Source organism: Lagopus leucura, unplaced genomic scaffold (assembly GCF_019238085.1).
Source record: "Lagopus leucura isolate 7727_CA_CO unplaced genomic scaffold, USGS_WTPT01 157-2_obj-0_obj, whole genome shotgun sequence".
Classification (NCBI taxonomy): Eukaryota; Metazoa; Chordata; class Aves; order Galliformes; family Phasianidae; genus Lagopus; species Lagopus leucura.
In genome coordinates, this window is record NW_024964532.1 from 15,544 (window position 1) to 31,605 (window position 16,062).

At 51.6% G+C, this 16,062-nt stretch overlaps 1 protein-coding gene across 3 annotated transcripts in view; it reads left to right on the forward strand.

Moving 5' to 3' along the window:
• Positions 1-13,109, forward strand: part of LOC122191756 (ubiquitin-conjugating enzyme E2 D2-like) — a 28,017-nt gene extending 14,908 nt beyond the window's left edge. For 2 of the 3 annotated variants that reach the window (XM_042892147.1, XM_042892149.1), the window contains exons 6-7: positions 8,116-8,209; positions 8,632-11,474. In XM_042892147.1, the coding sequence (XP_042748081.1) occupies positions 8,116-8,209; positions 8,632-8,743 (206 nt within the window). In that variant the 3' untranslated portion in view covers positions 8,744-11,474. The other variant, XM_042892148.1, reaches the window with a different exon arrangement.
• The last annotated feature ends 2,953 nt before the right edge of the window (positions 13,110-16,062 follow it).

Genomic DNA, 16,062 nt, shown 5'->3' on the forward strand with positions numbered 1-16,062 from the left:
GGTCACATCTCTCTTGATGCAGCCTTCTGGGCTGCAAGCGTGTTGCCAGCTCATGTTTAATCTTGCATCAGTTGGCACTCCTAAATCCTTCTCCCCAGGGCTGCTCTCAAGCCATTCTCTGCCCATCCTGTATCTGTGCTTGGCATTGCCCTGACCCACGTGCAGAACCTTACACTTATCCTTGTTGAACTTCATGAGGCTGTTATGAGTCCACCTCTCCATCCTGTGCAGGTTCCTCTTGCAGCATCCCTTCCCTCTAGCATGTCAACTGCACCACTCAGCTTAGAGTCATCTCCAGACTTGCTATTCATGTTGCTTACGTGTTAAATAGCACCGGTCCCAGCAGCGGTCCCTGAGGAGCACCACTCATAACTGGTCCCTGCTTGGACATCAAGCTGTTGACACAATTCTCTGAGTGTGACCACTGAGCCCATTTCTTACGCAGTGAGTGGTCCATCCATCAGATCCACTTTCTTCCAATTTGGTGACCAGGATGTCATGGAGGATGGTGTCAAACCATTGCACACGTCCAGCAGATGACATCAGTTTCTCTTCATTTATCCCCTGATGCTGTAACTCCATCATAAAAGGCCACCAAGTTTGTCAGGTGTGACTTGCCCTTGATGAAGCCATGCTGTTTACCACTGATCACCTCCTCTTTGTTTTCCATGCCCCTCAGTAGGATCTTAAGGGGATCTGCCCTGTGATCTTGCCAGGCACAGAGATCAGACTGGTCTGTAGTTCCCTGGATCTTTTTCCCCTTCTTGACAGTGGGGGCTTTGTGTCCCCTTTTTCAGCCAGTGGGAACTTCACCACACTGTGGTTACCTTTCAGATATGCTGGATAGCAGCTTGACACCTTCATCTGCCATTTCCCAGAACCCAGGGTTAGATCTCACCCGATTTGTGCACCTTTGTTAGATGGTCTCAAACCTGATCTTCACTTCCAGTGGGCAGATCTTCCTTCTCCCAGTTCTTACCTTTACTTTCTGCCATTCGGGCAGTGTGGCTGGAGCTGTTGCTAGTGAAGACTGAGGCAAAGAAGTCATTTTTAGCCTCGCCTCAAACTTCTCCATATCCCTCATGACCAGCTCTCCAGTTTGCTCGTGGAGGAGGCCCACATCTGGCCAGAGGTTCCCTTTGAGCTTTGGGAAGCTCCCCTCGATGGAATGCGTGAGCACCAGTGCGGGTTGGCAGGAAGCTGTGGACTCTGTGTCCTTGGAGATGGCTGCAAGTCATCTGAACGTGGTCGTGGGCAGTTAGCTGCCTCTGGGGGAAACTCTGGAACTTCCAGACCCCAGATGCTTCTGAGGGTGAGCGAGATGGCTGTCTGAAACTCAAAGGTAGTGATTGTACAGGCAAATACTTTTTCCAGCAGTCAGTTCTGAGATTTCTTTTTTTATTCTGTATTACTGAGAGGGTAGAACCTCAGCAGATTTCATGTTCAGTTCACTTTCTGTATATGAGAACTTATTCAAAGTCAGTTTATCAAATTGCAAAATATATCAGCTATAATGATACTGAAGTTTAAAAAAAGAAAATCAAGAACATAAAGCTAAATCTGCACGGTATCATTTACAGTGCTGGTTGTCAGAGACTTTAGGACGTTAGAAACGCTTTCAGCAGTCAAGAACTTTGCGTTCAGCATCTCCCAAAATACACTCCTGAGCATTTTTGTACTGCGTGCTGAGGGACTGTGCCTGTGCTGCTCGCAGGGATAGTGGTTCAGCTTCTGCCTTGGTGTTCTCAGTGGTCCTGATGCACTGTCAGCTCCACGTGCAGAGCAAAAAGCTGCTAAGTGAAGCTTTGTGAAACCATCTGGGCGTGCTGTGTGCGTCAGTCCTCAGCAGAAAGCCTCTGAGCCCTCACTGTGGAAGTCCTTCAGGTGTGCACCTTAACAGCAGCAAGTGGCCCCAAGTAGCACTGGACCTGGATGCGGAGGGTCTTAGCTGCCAGGCTGAGGGTTAGGAATGGAGGAGCCTTAGCTGTCCTGGGGAGTGGGAGAGCTGGGTAAGGCCCTTGGAATGGAGCTGAGTTCCTGAGCAGTGATGTGTGCAAAGCTCAAATGCACGCTGAGGTTTTGTAGTCCCCAGAGTATCAGGCTAAGCTAAACCTGAGCTTTGTTACTTTGTTGAAAAGTATGCATCTGTGTACAAGCAAGATCAAAAAGCAGATTGCTGTCAGAGCTGGTAGCCTGTTCTCCAGAAGGATAACTAATCCCTTCCTAAAGGAAGAACTTAGTGGCACAGTATTTGTAATTTGCCTGGAGCAGAGCAGGGAAGGGTGGGCTCTGATATTGGCGTGGAGCACAACAGCTGGCACTGCCCGTCTTTGAATTCCTGCCCTGTGTCAGCACACAAGCATTTTGATTGTATAGTGATCTTAGCTGACTGTGACTTGAGCCAAGGCTGGTAGCTGAGTACATATCCTGCTGTCCTGACAACCTGGCACTGAAAGGAACTCTGATGGCTTTGTCAGTAGTGTAAAAGGAACTTCCTTGGTGCAGTCTTTGTTTGCCCTCTCCTTAGAAATGGCACTTCTTTTGGATGGATCTTCGGAGAAGACTGGCCTGATCTGGTGAGGCCTTTTGCCCCTTATAGGAATTGACTCTAGAGGGGTAACGTCTCTTTAAGACACAGCTTCTCTATTCTCCTCATTCCTCTGATGTACTCGAGTGCTCATTGCCCTTAACGTAGAAGTTTAGATTAGCAGGGTCCTTGTGGAGGCAGAATGTCGGTGGGTGCCTTAGCTGTTCTGACCTGAGCTCCTTGGAACCTAGGGAAACGTTTTACTCCTGGATTGGTTGTAATTAGAGATTTGTAATAGTGCTGAGCAGCAGTTGAGCCCGAGCACCAGCTGAGGAGCTGCTTCACGTACCTCACTAGCTTGGAATTGGTGCTTGCTGTTTAATTTCTTCTTTGGTTCGTCCAGAAATTCCATTGCTCCTTAGTTGCGTCTCATCCTGAATTGACCTATGGATGAATGGCTACTGAGCCAAGTTTTGTTTGGAATTCCAGTTAGATTCTAGCTGGAAGTCACTGACATGAGACCCACTCTGGCTTTCTTAACAAATACAGCATTTGACTTCTGTACTTGGAAGATGATTTCTGCGCTGAGAAACCAGCGATGCTCTTCAGTTCTTCCTAATAATCTTGTGGAATCTGTGCCTCAGGGTCACAAATCAGGCTTCTACATCGATAACATCTTTGTTTCTTAATCAGCTGGGACCACAGTCTCATATGCTGTGGTAGTGCAGGGCTGGTATTGGCCTTTTGTAGTGCTGGTATCTAGAGAAACTAGAAGTGTAGCTTCAGTGCTCCTAATGAGGCTTAAATAGAGGCTTTCAGTGGTAACCTTTCCTACAGCAGACCAGGACTAGGCTTGGTCTAATTGCCTGCACGTTTGTGTGGAGGAGTCATGCATGAGGCTGGTACACAGCTTCTGCTGCTCTTAAAACTGCTGTCAGCTGCAGCTGCATGCTCCAGGAATGCAGAGGTGTCAGAACTGTGTGATGCACTTGATAATCATGCCTGCCACCAACAGAACTTGGTTGCCACGGCTCCTCTTGACTTCCTTTTCCTGCTGGAACTCTAGGGAAAGCTTCTGGATGTGGAGCTTACTCTCCCCTGTGGGCTCCGTGGGGGCCTGTGGTTTGTAAAGGTGTCTGTTCACTGCTGTATTCTGGGGTCTTGATGCATCTCTTAGAGTTGTGTGGGCCAATAGCAAGTTCCAGTAGGCCGTTTTATTGGGTTTAGTTGTTCTCCATGTTGCACTGGAAGGATCTGCACACAACCTGCTCTGTGAATCCTGTCCTGAGCAATGACTGAGCTGGTTGTGGCAGAAGTGCAGCCGTGGAGCTTACATATTGAACTTGCATCTACCTGCAGTTTGATCCGAGGTTTGGCAGAGTGAGGAGGATAGAAGAGCCTGCTGATGAGGTGAATCCTACAGCAGCAACCTGTGAAGTTTGTCGATAAGCTGCACATGGCATGATTCTCTGCACATTGGAGCTACCTCGAGGCAGGCTGCCCTTGAATTTTGGAGCATCCTGTGGTGTGAAGGGAAGTCTTGCGAGTAGACTTAGATCAGTGTAGTGTGATTCTGTGATCAGGGATGTGCACTGTTAGGCCTCAGCTGGCGTCAGAGAGCACATTGCTGAGGATCCTTAGGTGATAGCAAGTGTTAAGTGATCAGACTGCTTGAGAGTGCCTTATCAGCAGCTGGGGGGAGCTGAGCCCACTGCTTCTTTAGAGGCACTTTGTTAACAGTCTCCTCCTTGATTAGTTCTGTTCTCCTGATTCCTTACTTAAAGGTTGTGAAGTGCTTGCTCTCTGCTAGTTCATAGAAGGGAGGAGTCCTCTGAAGGACAAGCTGTTCTCGTTGTCTGTGGGAGATAGATGGAGTTCACAGTTGAAGTATTGGAGTTAAACAGGCTGTGCACTCAGGGAAGTAAAACAAAGCTGGAGGAAAACCAATTTTTGAATGAAAGGAGGCTTTAACAGTCTGCTTTGATTTGCTTGATGTTTTGCTACAGGCTGGACTGTTAAGAGTGAATAGATGAGAAATAACTCAGTGCTTGAACCATCTGAGTCAGTGGGAAGTTAAACTTGATCTGTTCTACTATTGCTGACAAATGCAAACCTCGATTCTGGAGCACGCACACCCCCACCATTAATGTCTCTCTCAGTGAGAGACTTGAGAAATGCAGTCAAACTGGTGCTCCACCAGCACTGCAGCAGCCCTGCCTGTTACCAAGCAGGACGAACGGACGTGGCATAGAGCAGTGTCACTGCATGCTTGTGTGGTTCAGCCTAATCTGCAGTAGTTCATCTGCTGTAGGAAGCACCACTCCAAAATGCTGATAAGTGCGCTCAACCTCTTGCTTCAAGCTGTGCCGCCACATTCAGCCCAGTGCTGTGCTCACAAGACTTGCTGTTCTGAACTTCCTTACTGCTGTACTCTGTACCTGTTCTGCTGATACTGGCACTTGACAGTGAACATCAAGGCTGTGCTGTGAGATTCATTCCAGTAATACTCATTGCCCTGCAAAGCTGGTCTGCTCCTTTCTGCAGCGCTGGCTTATTTAATTACTGTGTGAAAGAGCTCATAGAAATAACTGACTCCTAAAAATCTGCCAATTATTTGCTCTCTCCTCTTACATTTGGGTTTTTACACTTTATGCCAGGGTGTATTTCTTTCTTTCCAGGGGCTGTAATGGTGGTCTGTAGGCTGTCGATTTGGTTGGTCTCAAACCTGTGTGATCAACACAGAACTGCTGAATTTATTTTGGACAGCTGGCTGCTTTCAGCAGCCTATCAAAATTAAACCACTTGAAATAAATTCCAGTTAAAACTGCTTTGCTTGCTGAAGCTGTACAGATAAAACTGAAAGATCTGAAGTTGTAAGTCAGAGCAAGTAGTGGAGAATAGTTCTGATTAATGATTTAAAGAAAAAACACAACTGAATGTCAGTGCAGCTTGAAATTGCATTGAGTCCAGTTTCTAGAACGTTGGAGAGATACTACAATAGAAGTGATCTGCTGCAAAACAAGATCTGGAGATTGTTTTTGAAGTTATTAGCATGCCAGAAGTCATTGCTGAAAGCGCAGCTGGTGGTGGGGTTCCAATAAAGCACAGCCTCTCCCAGCCAGGAGAACGTGGCAGTGCTCTGCTGTGCGGAGGGCAGCATCACTGGGGATGGAGCAGCACTCTGCCCTGCTGCCTGTGCTGGAAGGGGCTGCTGGCAGGTGTGCAGGGTGCTGTCAGTGGCTGGGGAAAGGGAGCAGGTGGGGCTGAACAGAGCCTTGCAGGTGGGTGCTGCTGCTTTGGGGCAAGCCGTCCTTTGCAATGTCAGCCATGGTAACTAAGGACTGTGGTAAAATAAATCCGGCTGGGATCACAGAAATGGAACGTTCCCATCTGGAAAAGGCTCTCGAGGATCGCTGATCCAACCCCTGCTCTGTGCAGTACCATCCAAATTTCAAACCCTCTGACTGAGAGCCGTGTCCCAATGCTCCTTGACCTCCAGCAGTTTGGGGCCATGGCCCTTCAGTGCCTGTTCAGTGCTCCTTGGCTCGATTTCTTCCTTCTGTGTAAAGGAAGGAACGGATGTTAGCTTTTCTTACTCATCCTGTCGCCTGATGAGACCTCAGTGTCTGTCTGTGGAGGCTGGAAATACAAAGACAAAGGCCACAGGAAGGGAGCTACAGAAACCTGCCGTGTTCAGGCTGTGCTGCTGGCTGCAGGTGTGTCTGAGGTGGCAGAGAGACCAAAGCTGGAACTGGTGGAAAGAGCTAAAGGTGATGAGCTGCCGTGTCTGTTACAGCCTTGCCAGGCCTCTCTTTCAGCCTTGGTAAGGGACAGCAGTTCAGGTCCAGTGGTTCCGATGTGCCTCTAGCTCACAGGTAAAATCATTAAGCTCTGAAGCCGCGTTCAGACAGGTCTGAATGGTTCAAGGGGTGATTGATTGTGCAGAATGCTCTCTAATTATGAGTGAGCAGTAGAAAGCCATGAGTACAGAGTGAAATTGGCAGTAGTGGATTTAAAACTTAAATCCCAGTTGTTCCTTAAACTGGAGGTTTGCAGAACTGAACTGGTGCACGAGGTGGCTGGCAGTGAAGTCCGTGAGACCAGAAAGAATGTAAAATTAAAAGCTGTTTGTAGGTGCACTTCTGACGGTCAGCCTTTGTGCTGTTTAACATTTACCAAGAGTAAAAGATGTTCTCTTTCCAAAGGTTGCTTTCTGTAGACACTTCACTGGATGCGTAGCGCAGGTGTCACGGGTAGGTGGGGTGATTTCCACGTTACTGAGCTCCTACAGGTGAGGCTGACAGCAGTGGGGCAGAGCTGCTCTTGCAGTCTCAGTTCTTAGAACCACGTGTGCTGAAGGATGAGCTCTGTGGTTGGAGATGGGCAGCTCTTCTGAGGCAGTGGTGCTCTGCTGATCCAAAGCGGAAGAGGATGCTGGGGGAGGAGATTGCTCTTCATTTGAGAGCAGGAAGTATGTTCACTTAGATCAGGAGCAGAGCTTACTAGTGAATGTGTTCTGGAAGCTTTTGACTTAAATGCCTACTGTGCCTGCGATGAGTCTACAGAAACATGCAGGAAAACTGACCTGGGTTCTCGTGTTCATCACTGAGCATCTCCTGAAGCTTTCACTTCTGTCCTATTTAAAATCTTCTGGCCTGTTCTCCTCCTCTTCAGCTGTACCTCAGCAGCCTTTATTTTGTGATCTTTCTTATAAGCTCACTTCTTTTTTTAAAGTGAATTGTGGAATGCGTGCTGCTCTCTTCCTATTTGTAGCTGATGTGTATCAGTGTGCCAGCTCTGCCTCCTGTGCTCCAGGTCAGAGTAGCAACTGGTGGAAGCTGTGACAGATCAGTGCCTTCAAACTTGTGGTTGCTGCCATCTCCAACGTGCTTGGGAGAGGCCTCGTGACGCCTCTGTCAGTGCTGTTGATGGAGGGGACACAAGGAGTGGCACTGTTTGTACTGCATTCAGCCAGTTCTGATCCCAGGAGCGTTTGGCAGCCATTAGAGGGCACGAGGCCCTTGACATGCTTCATGCATTGCCCCAAAGTGCCTTGCTTATAACTTACACCTCTTCATCTCTCCTGCTTTGCTGTGAGCGTAGGAATGCACACATCTGTCTGTAGTCTTCTGGCTCCTTATAGGGACGAAGGTTGATGCTGTGCTAGGCAGCATCACGCAGGTGGGACGTGGGATATATACAGTACCTGTTTGTACTGCTGCTTTGTTCAGTGCTTTGTGTCTGCTGTGAAGGAAGAAGCTGAATTTCAGGTCTAATAGCAGGTATGCTTGTAAGAAGGCTTTCAAGCAGCGCACTTCTCCCTTAGGATTTGAAGGTTCTAGTGGGATATTCCTGTCCAGAGGATTTCCAGTGGTGGAGCTGAGATGGGAGAAACTTGTAGTCACACACAGTTGATCAGTTAAGAGCTTGTGTTCAAAATGGCTTGGCTGAAGGAGGTGGGATTGCTGCACGTGGGTTTAAGAGCTGCTGCTAATACTGCTGCCTGGGGGAAGCAGGCAGGCTGCCTGACTTCTGCAGGTGCCTTCAGCTGTGTTTAAACTAATGCAGTGTTTTTTCTCTCTCCCTAGTACTTTTGTCCATCTGTTCTCTGTTGTGTGATCCCAATCCAGATGATCCTTTAGTGCCTGAGATTGCACGGATCTACAAAACAGATAGAGAAAAGTGAGTATGGAAGCCAAAGGTGGAACGTAAACAGAGTTGATGCTTTAATAGTAAAAGGGAACTGGAAAAAAAACCAACCATGCTTCGTGGGGAGAAGTGTGAACTTTGATTTGTTCCTTCCTAACGCTGTGAATGTGGTGGGTTTGGGTTTTCATGGGTGGTGTAATACAGCTATTTTGACAGCTTTCCACTGCTGTAGGAAAAAGACACCTTTTCTGGTAGAAGTAAAGCAAGCAGAGACGTTCTTCTTCTTTGAGTTTCTTACTGCATTTTCATTCTACACAGTATTTTTCAGTAGTGTGGTAGCTGTTAATTGCAGGTCTGCTTAATGTAAAGTGAGCAGTGCAAATCTGTTGCATATGATGCTAAGTTCAGGCTTCTAAAATCTCACCAGTTTCACCGTGTGCTTTAATCCTACATAGCCAGCAGAGGGAGAACAAGTTGCTTCGGTGGGAGGATGTTTCCATGCTAGCTGTTGGTGATGGAGTCAGGCAAGCAAAGAAACAACAAAGTACTATTTTCATCTTCATTTGACAACCCAAGGAAAGAACAAGTGGTGTAGAGAGAGGGGGGGAGGACACAAGCTGCCTCTGAGGTGAACTGCAAACTGAAGAGAAGTCCACTACTGAGAAGGTTTCCACTGTTTTGTTTAAAAGCACCAGTTTAAACATAAAGCATAGAATGGTTTGGGTTGGAGGGGACCTTAAAGCCCATCCAGTTCCAACCCCCTTGCTTTGGGCTGGTTGCCCCCCCTGTCCGTGGCCTCGGGCCTCTCCAGCATAGGGCACCACAGCTTTTCCAGGCAGCCGATGCCACAACCACCATCTGAATAAAGATTTTCTTCTCGCCGTGTAACCAAAGTCTCCCCTTCTTAGTTGCAAACTGTTCCCCCTCATCCTACTGTCAGATGACGTAAGAAGTCGATCTCCTCCTTATAAATAATCTCCCTTCAGGTACTTGGAAGGTCACAGTGAGGTCTCCCCAGAGCCTTTTCTTCTCTACACTGGAGAAGCCTCGGGCTTTCCTTGTCAGGAAGGTACTGCTGCATTCTGAATGTTGTCTTGGCCTCTTCTGCTCCACCAGCCTCATCTGTCCTGTGCTGGAGGCCTGGATGCAGGACCCCAGGTGGGGCCTCACGAGGGCAGAGCAGAGGGGAGCAGTCCCCTTCCTCACCATCCTGGCTCTGTCCCTCTGTTGGTGCAGCTCAGGGTCCTGTTGTCTTTCTAGGCTTTGAGCACCAGAACCGCAGAGTCTTTGTCTTCAGGGCTGCTCTCAGTGAGGCCTTCTACCAGTCCATGTGCATATCAGGGATTGCCCTGACCCAGGTGAAGCACCTTGCTCTTGGCCTTGTTGAGCCTTGTTTGATTCACGTGTGCCCGCTTCTCAGCCTGTCCAGGTCCCTCTGGATGGCACCTCTTCCTTCTGTGGTGTCAGCTGCACTGCCCATCTTGGTCAAACTCGCTGAGGGTGCACTTGATTCTGCTGTCTGTCATTCATAAAGACATTGAAGAGCACCAAGATGGACCCCTGGGCTTGTGACCAGCCTCCCCCTCGTATGGAGCTGCTGACTGCAACCCTCTGGCTGACCAACCAGTTCCTGACCTGCTGATCAGCCCACCCTTCAAATGAATTTCTTTTCAGTTTAGATGTGGTGTGAGGCCACGGCGAAGGCCTTGCAGCAGCCCAGGTGCATGACAGCAGTTTACCTTCCTTTCTTCACCAGTGCCATGGCTCTATCATAGAGGCCACCAGCTGGGTCAGGCACTCTGCCCTTGGTGAAGCCGTGCTGGCTGTCTCTGTTCATCTCCTCATCTCTCGTGCTTTCCAAGAAGATCTCCTCCATCTTTCCAGGCATGGATGCTGAGGATCACAGGCCTGTAGTTTCCTGGGTCTTCCTTTCTTGAAGGTTGGGAGCGATGCTTCCCTTCCTGCAGTCTCTGGGAACCTCACCTGACAGCCACAACCGCTCAAATGCGATGGAGAGCAGCTGGGCAGCCACATCAGCGGCTTCTCTCAGGACCCTGGGATGCACATGGTGTGCTCCCACAGGCATTCAGCTTCGTGAGGTGCTCTCAGGCTTGCTGTGCTCCCAGCAGTGGGAAGGGTTCTGCTCCCCCAACCCCTGCCTGGAGCTCAGGGATGTGGGAAGCCTGACTGCAGCAGAGGGCAAGGCAGGGGAACTCGCTGAGTGGCGCTGCCTTGTCTGCAGTTGCAGTTGTGATCGTGTGAGGTTTTTTTTACCCCCTTGTTGTCATCCAGCTCTGATCGCTGGTGTTAATTCCTGAAGTTACAGAGTTGTGTCATGAGAGCAAGGAAGGAAAGTGATTCTCAAACTTTGGTGTTTGAGAAATAGGGAACTCTGTGCGTCTTGCTTTTAGTCAGAGCTGCGAGGTTTGCAGGGTGTGTGTCGAGTCTCAGCTAAGCATACTTTCCTATTCACTGTATGTAGGAGCTTTTTCCCCTTCCTCCAGAGTCAGCAACTTCTGTGCTCACGCATATCTGGACTTGGTTCTCAGTAGCCTCAAAGCAAGTGACAGTTGCTTTCTTTTGGTTTCTCGATTTTCTTAAGCTGAAGAACTTTGTCTACAGACTAAATTGCAGCACAGAAACTTGGTTGGTGTAAATAAGTAGGAAACTTCCTGCCTTGTGATGCTTTTTCTGCAAACTCGAATTCTGTAGTCAGAAACACCACCTTTATCAGTGCTGTAAGTCACAGCCGCCGCTTTGTTTCACGTGCTCCTCCCGAGCTTCCTCTGGATGTGATTCTGGCTGTAAAGGGGAGCAGAAGCTCCAGGTGGCTGGGAGGAAGGAGCAGAGCGTGCCTTCAGAGTAAGAGCTTGTCGTGGGCAAGGCTGTGTGTGCTGGTAGCCACGTGCACAAGGCTGGACGCAGCGGGAGCCTGGGAGGGGTTGGCACCACTGGGCTGAACTTGTGGGGGTGCGGAGGGCTGGGAGGGAGGCACTGATCTGTGGCTCTCCAGAACGGCCCGATTAAAGCCCTGCGGCTGGGAGAGGAGCAGGTGAAACCTTGCTGGAAATGCTCCTCACAGCTGCTCTGTTTGCGGCTCGCATCGCAAGGAGCCTCCGCTCCAGCAGGGCACATCTGCTCTGCTCACTGAGTGCAGGGGGCTCTGTTTGCCCTCCTGCTGGCACCATGCTGCCCTTTGCTCTTTTACTCATGCAAAACGGCCGTGCTGCTGCAGGGTCTCGAGTTCGTGTGGTGTTACTGAGCTGGGATGCTGTGCTAAGTGAATGCTCTTTTTGTACATGCAGGTACAACAGAATAGCTCGGGAATGGACTCAGAAGTATGCGATGTAATTAAAGAAATTATTGGATAACCTCTACAAATAAAGATAGGGGAACTCTGAAAGAGAAAGTCCTTTTGATTTCCATTTGACTGCTTTCTATGAGCCCACGCCTCATCTTCCCCTGTGCACATGTTTACCTGATACAGCAGTGCTGCGTGTTGTACATACTTGGAACAACAAAATAGAAATACTGTATTTCCCCGTACCAACATTGACTCCTAGCAGAGAAGTGTGTGTGTGAAAATCTGGTTCTTCAGTCATAACTTTGTGAGCCTAAAAGCATTCCTTGTCCGTTTAAATTGGGTAAGAAAAGGTGGATGGGAGAGTTGGGGTGGAGGTGGCGTTTGTGGGAGCAGAGCTGTCGGCCTGTGAAGGATGGGAAGTGGAATCCTTTTACACTCATAACAGTTATGAAAGGCGAGGTGAAGAACTCGAAGCCGTTTCTGTATTCGTTTTGCTCTGAAGGACCTCCACCTTAGGTGAATGTGCTGGGCGATGCACTGAACGTGCCCACAGCCCTGCTGAGGGGCTGAGCCTCGCTGCTCGGCATGTAAACGGATCGGAGCTATTAGTGCATCAAGTGATGTTGATTCGTTTCCACTCTCTCCCCTCCTCCATGCTCTCTTTGGTTTGTACGTGGTTCCTCAGTTAATACATAGCTAATAGCTCTTATTTTTCTTAAGTTTTTTAACCGCTTAGGTCTTTCTGGATGTAAGGGTAAAAATCCATTTGACGGAAAACTTGTGTATATTTAAAATCCCAGCTGCTCCCCTGGAGCTTGTACGTTCGAGAATGATTAATCTGTGTAATAAACTGATTACTACAGTCATTACATATAACTCTGTGTGAATAGGCTTTTAATTATTAAGAGCAGTTTGTTACAGGCTGAAACTAACGACGGATCTCTAGAAGCCCCGCGTTCACCCGGGGTGGCGTTTGGAGGTGGTGGAGCAGTTTGGTTTGCAGCACAGCAGGCTGTGCCCCGCCGGGAGCTGCAGCTCTGGCAGCAGGGCAGGACGTGAGCTGTGCCAGGAGCCTGACTGTTACAGCCAAGAAGCAGCTTACTAAAGGATCAGTGACACTCTGCAGAGCCTGGCGGTATTACTCCCACTTGCATGGGACCTAACACGACGCATATGTACTGTAGGTAAACGGAACCTTATGTAATTAAAATAATGGATGTAAAAGGGTATTAAAAAGAAAAACAACAAACTACCAAACACATCAGCACAAACTTTCATAAAATGTAGCTTTTACATAATTACTTTGCACTAAACATTTGCAAATGTTCATACACTTTTAAATTGTACTTGTATGTGTCTTTTTTGAACAAAGTCTTCACTTGAATCTAGTGAAAAATGTAGTTTGGAACTTTTCTTTGTATACAAGTGTATTTGCCAGCATCATTCGTGTGAATAGGTGAGTCTGCAAGTTTCTCCTCTTAGTATAATTGTAAAAACGAAGCCATCGACTATCCAGGAGAGGCTGCGGCCTCCAGCTCTGCCGCCACAGGAGCGCGTCCCAGCCGTACTCAAGCGCATCTTTACACTCTCGCACAAACGAGGAATAAATGTCCACTGCCTTTGGTCTAAGCCTCTGCTGCTCGTCTCGTCTCTCGGTGTCCTCGTGCGCGCTCCCGCAGCCGGCGCTGCGAGCCGTGCGCCTCGGAGCCCCGCGGGCGGCGCCGAGCTTCGTGCGCGCCTCCTGCTGCGCCGAGAGCCGCCGAAGGACGGCCGGGCACGGTGCGACGGAGCTGCGGGCGAGGGGAGCGATGGCAGCGACGGCGGGCGGCTGTGAGCCGCGCCCGGGCGAAGCGCTGAGCCGCGGGGCCTCCACTCCGCCCGGAAAGCGGCTGGTGCCCACGGCTGCGGCGCAGCCCGGTAAGAGCCTGCCGGAACGGGGCGTGCAGCGCGCCTGCATGGGGCGTCGGCTGTTGTCTCGTCCCTTTCCTGTGCCTGGCCTTACCTGGGGCTGATGCTCCTGCGGCCCTGTGAGGTGCGAGCAGGGGGCACGAGGCGGCTGCCCCGGGGCCGTTGCTGCTCTCCTAGCGGGATCGGCAGCGTCCCGCTCTCCTATGGGGCCGGGGCCATCCCTGTTCCCCTCGCGGGGCTGCCGTGTGCTGCTTAGAGACAGCAGGGAGAGCGGGCAGGAGATGGGAGCCTTGCAGCAGCTAGGGCGTAGGATTCCCCTCAGCTGTTAAGCTGAAGCTCCGGCTTCTCTAAGGAGGGCTCTGTTTTCTGACCTAGCAGCTGCTGGAGGAGTTCTGGAGGTGTCAGCTGTGAGGGCAGGCAGTGCAGTGCTGACAGGACAGGCGTGCAGCTGGCAGCAGAGTGGCTGCGTGGCAGTGTGGCAGTTAAGGCCCAAAGAACTTCAGCTGGGCTACGTCCCACTGAGGATGGCTGTGCCCTTGGAAATGAAACAGTTTGGAGTCCCTCGCCGAGGGCAAGGCGAACACCGTGCTTCAGGAGCAGCAAGCTGAAGTGAGAGATGTTTCTGATGGCTGCCGTCCTGTGTGGGTCTGCCCAGCAGAGCCTTCCTCAGGGCCGGAGCTGCTCCGAGCCTGGCTGTGCTCTGATGTGCTCCAATAGCCAGGAAGCCGTGGCCCGGCTGGGTGAGTTCCTGGGAGCCGTAAGTTTGTGGTGTGATGAACTTCTTCACTCTGTCTGTTCTCAACTTGACGTCGTATTTTCACCGCTTCGCTCCGCATGGCTCACTGCACACCAACGCTTCCACGGGGGGCTCACACTGCTCCAGCAATGCTTTCTTGTCATCAGACTGTTGAATAGTTTGGGTGCCTGCAGCCGTGGCAGCGCTGTGCTGTGCCCATCAGCACTCAGTGCTGGCGCAGCAGCACCTTGCAGCACCTTCCAGAGCACCGCTGCTTGGGTGTGCGGGGACTGGCTGCGTGCCGTGCTGCCTTTCAGAAACTTCTCAGTGCTCCTCTCCCATGCTGTCATTGTGCAGCAGTTGCCCGTTAAGCTCACCCAGGTGATGTCCTGGCCCAGGGGCCGACAGAGCTGCCGAGGTTGGAGCTCAGCCGATGGCTGCTCGGCGCCACCTGCGGCTCAGCCTCAGCGCCACGCAGCCTTTGGCCGTGCAGGAATCACGTCTGCCTTGAGTTGCAGCGTTTCCAAGTCAGCAGTGTACTGAGGCGTCCGCAGCTTTTCCTCTTTGCCCTGTGTGCATCACACGGAGGTGTGGGATGGCACACAGGAGCCGATGGAGCTGATTCCCTGCCCCGGCAGCCCCAGCTGCTGCTGCGTTGCCGTGCTGCGCGTCCTGGCAGCCCTTCAGAGCCGTGCGGCCGCTTGGGTGCAGCATCGGGCGGCGCTCCTCGTGCCCTGCCGGGAGCTGCAAGGCCCGGCCCTGTGCGAGACGCGTTCCTGTGTCACAGCTCAGCTGAGCGCTCGGGTGCAGGCAGTGCTGCAGTCGTGTGCTGCTGGAAAAACCAAGGAGAGCCCCGAGGGGTGCCTGAGCGCAGGGGAGGCCGCTCTGACCTCAGCCTTCAGCGATAGCGAAGCTCCTGCGCCCACCCAGAAGTTCCCAGCCCCAACCTGCCGGCTTCTTCCCCTCCTCTGCCCCGGCGGCGGCTGCTGGGGGCGTCAGAGCTGAGCGCTGCGGGGAATGCGGGAGGACCAGAAATGCCGTCGGGGTGCGTGATGGAAGGTTAGGGATAGGACAGCCCGGCTCTGCGGGTGCCTGCAGACCCTGCCCGTGCCCTCCCCGCAGCGTGTGCGCGTCCGGAGCTGCTCTGACCCCGCTGTACTGCTGTAACCTGCTGCCGTGTGGTCGCCATTAAACGATGCCGTGGCTGGGTCGCTTTTTTGCTCTTTTTGCCCATTTCTGAGCTCGCCTCGGCTTGTTTCTTTTCTCTCGTGATGCGTCTCTCTCACCCCCGTCCTCCTGTCCCCGCCCATCCCTGCGGTGCCCGGGGGGCTCTGCCCGGCCCCGGGGGCTGTTTGCGTTCCTGCCCTTCGGCCGCGTGTCTGTGGCCGACGCTGCTCTTTCTGTATCTCTTCGAATCAGGCCTGTGCCCGTCCTCGTTTCTTCTTTGGGCCACGCAGAGCAGCTCGAGCGGAGCGCTTCTGCCCCGCAGCGCAACGGGCGAGCTGCGGTGCGGCCATGGGGCGGCAGCAGAGCTCCGGGAACGGCGCCCGCTCCGCGAGGCTGTCCGGTTTGGGCTGCGCTTTATTTCTTCCTTTTGCATTTTCGGTCCTTTTATTTGTCCTATTTTCTTTTTCCCTTTCTCTTTTGTTTCTTCTGCTTTCCCCCCTTTCTTCTTTAACACGTCATGCAGTGCCCCCGGTGACCCGCCCCCCCACTGCACTGCTGCAGGGGTGCGGTTGTTCATGGGGTTGGGGGTGTCCCTGTGTCAGGGGCTGACCTGTGCTGGGGGTGATTCCTATGTCGGGGTGTCCCTGTGTCAGGGGCTGACCCTGTTTTGGGGGCTGACTCTCTGACAGTGGCTGTCCATGGGGTCAGCGGTGTCCCAATGTGGGGGGTGTCCCCGGCTCGGGGAGTGCCCCTGTGTCAGGGGTGCCCTTA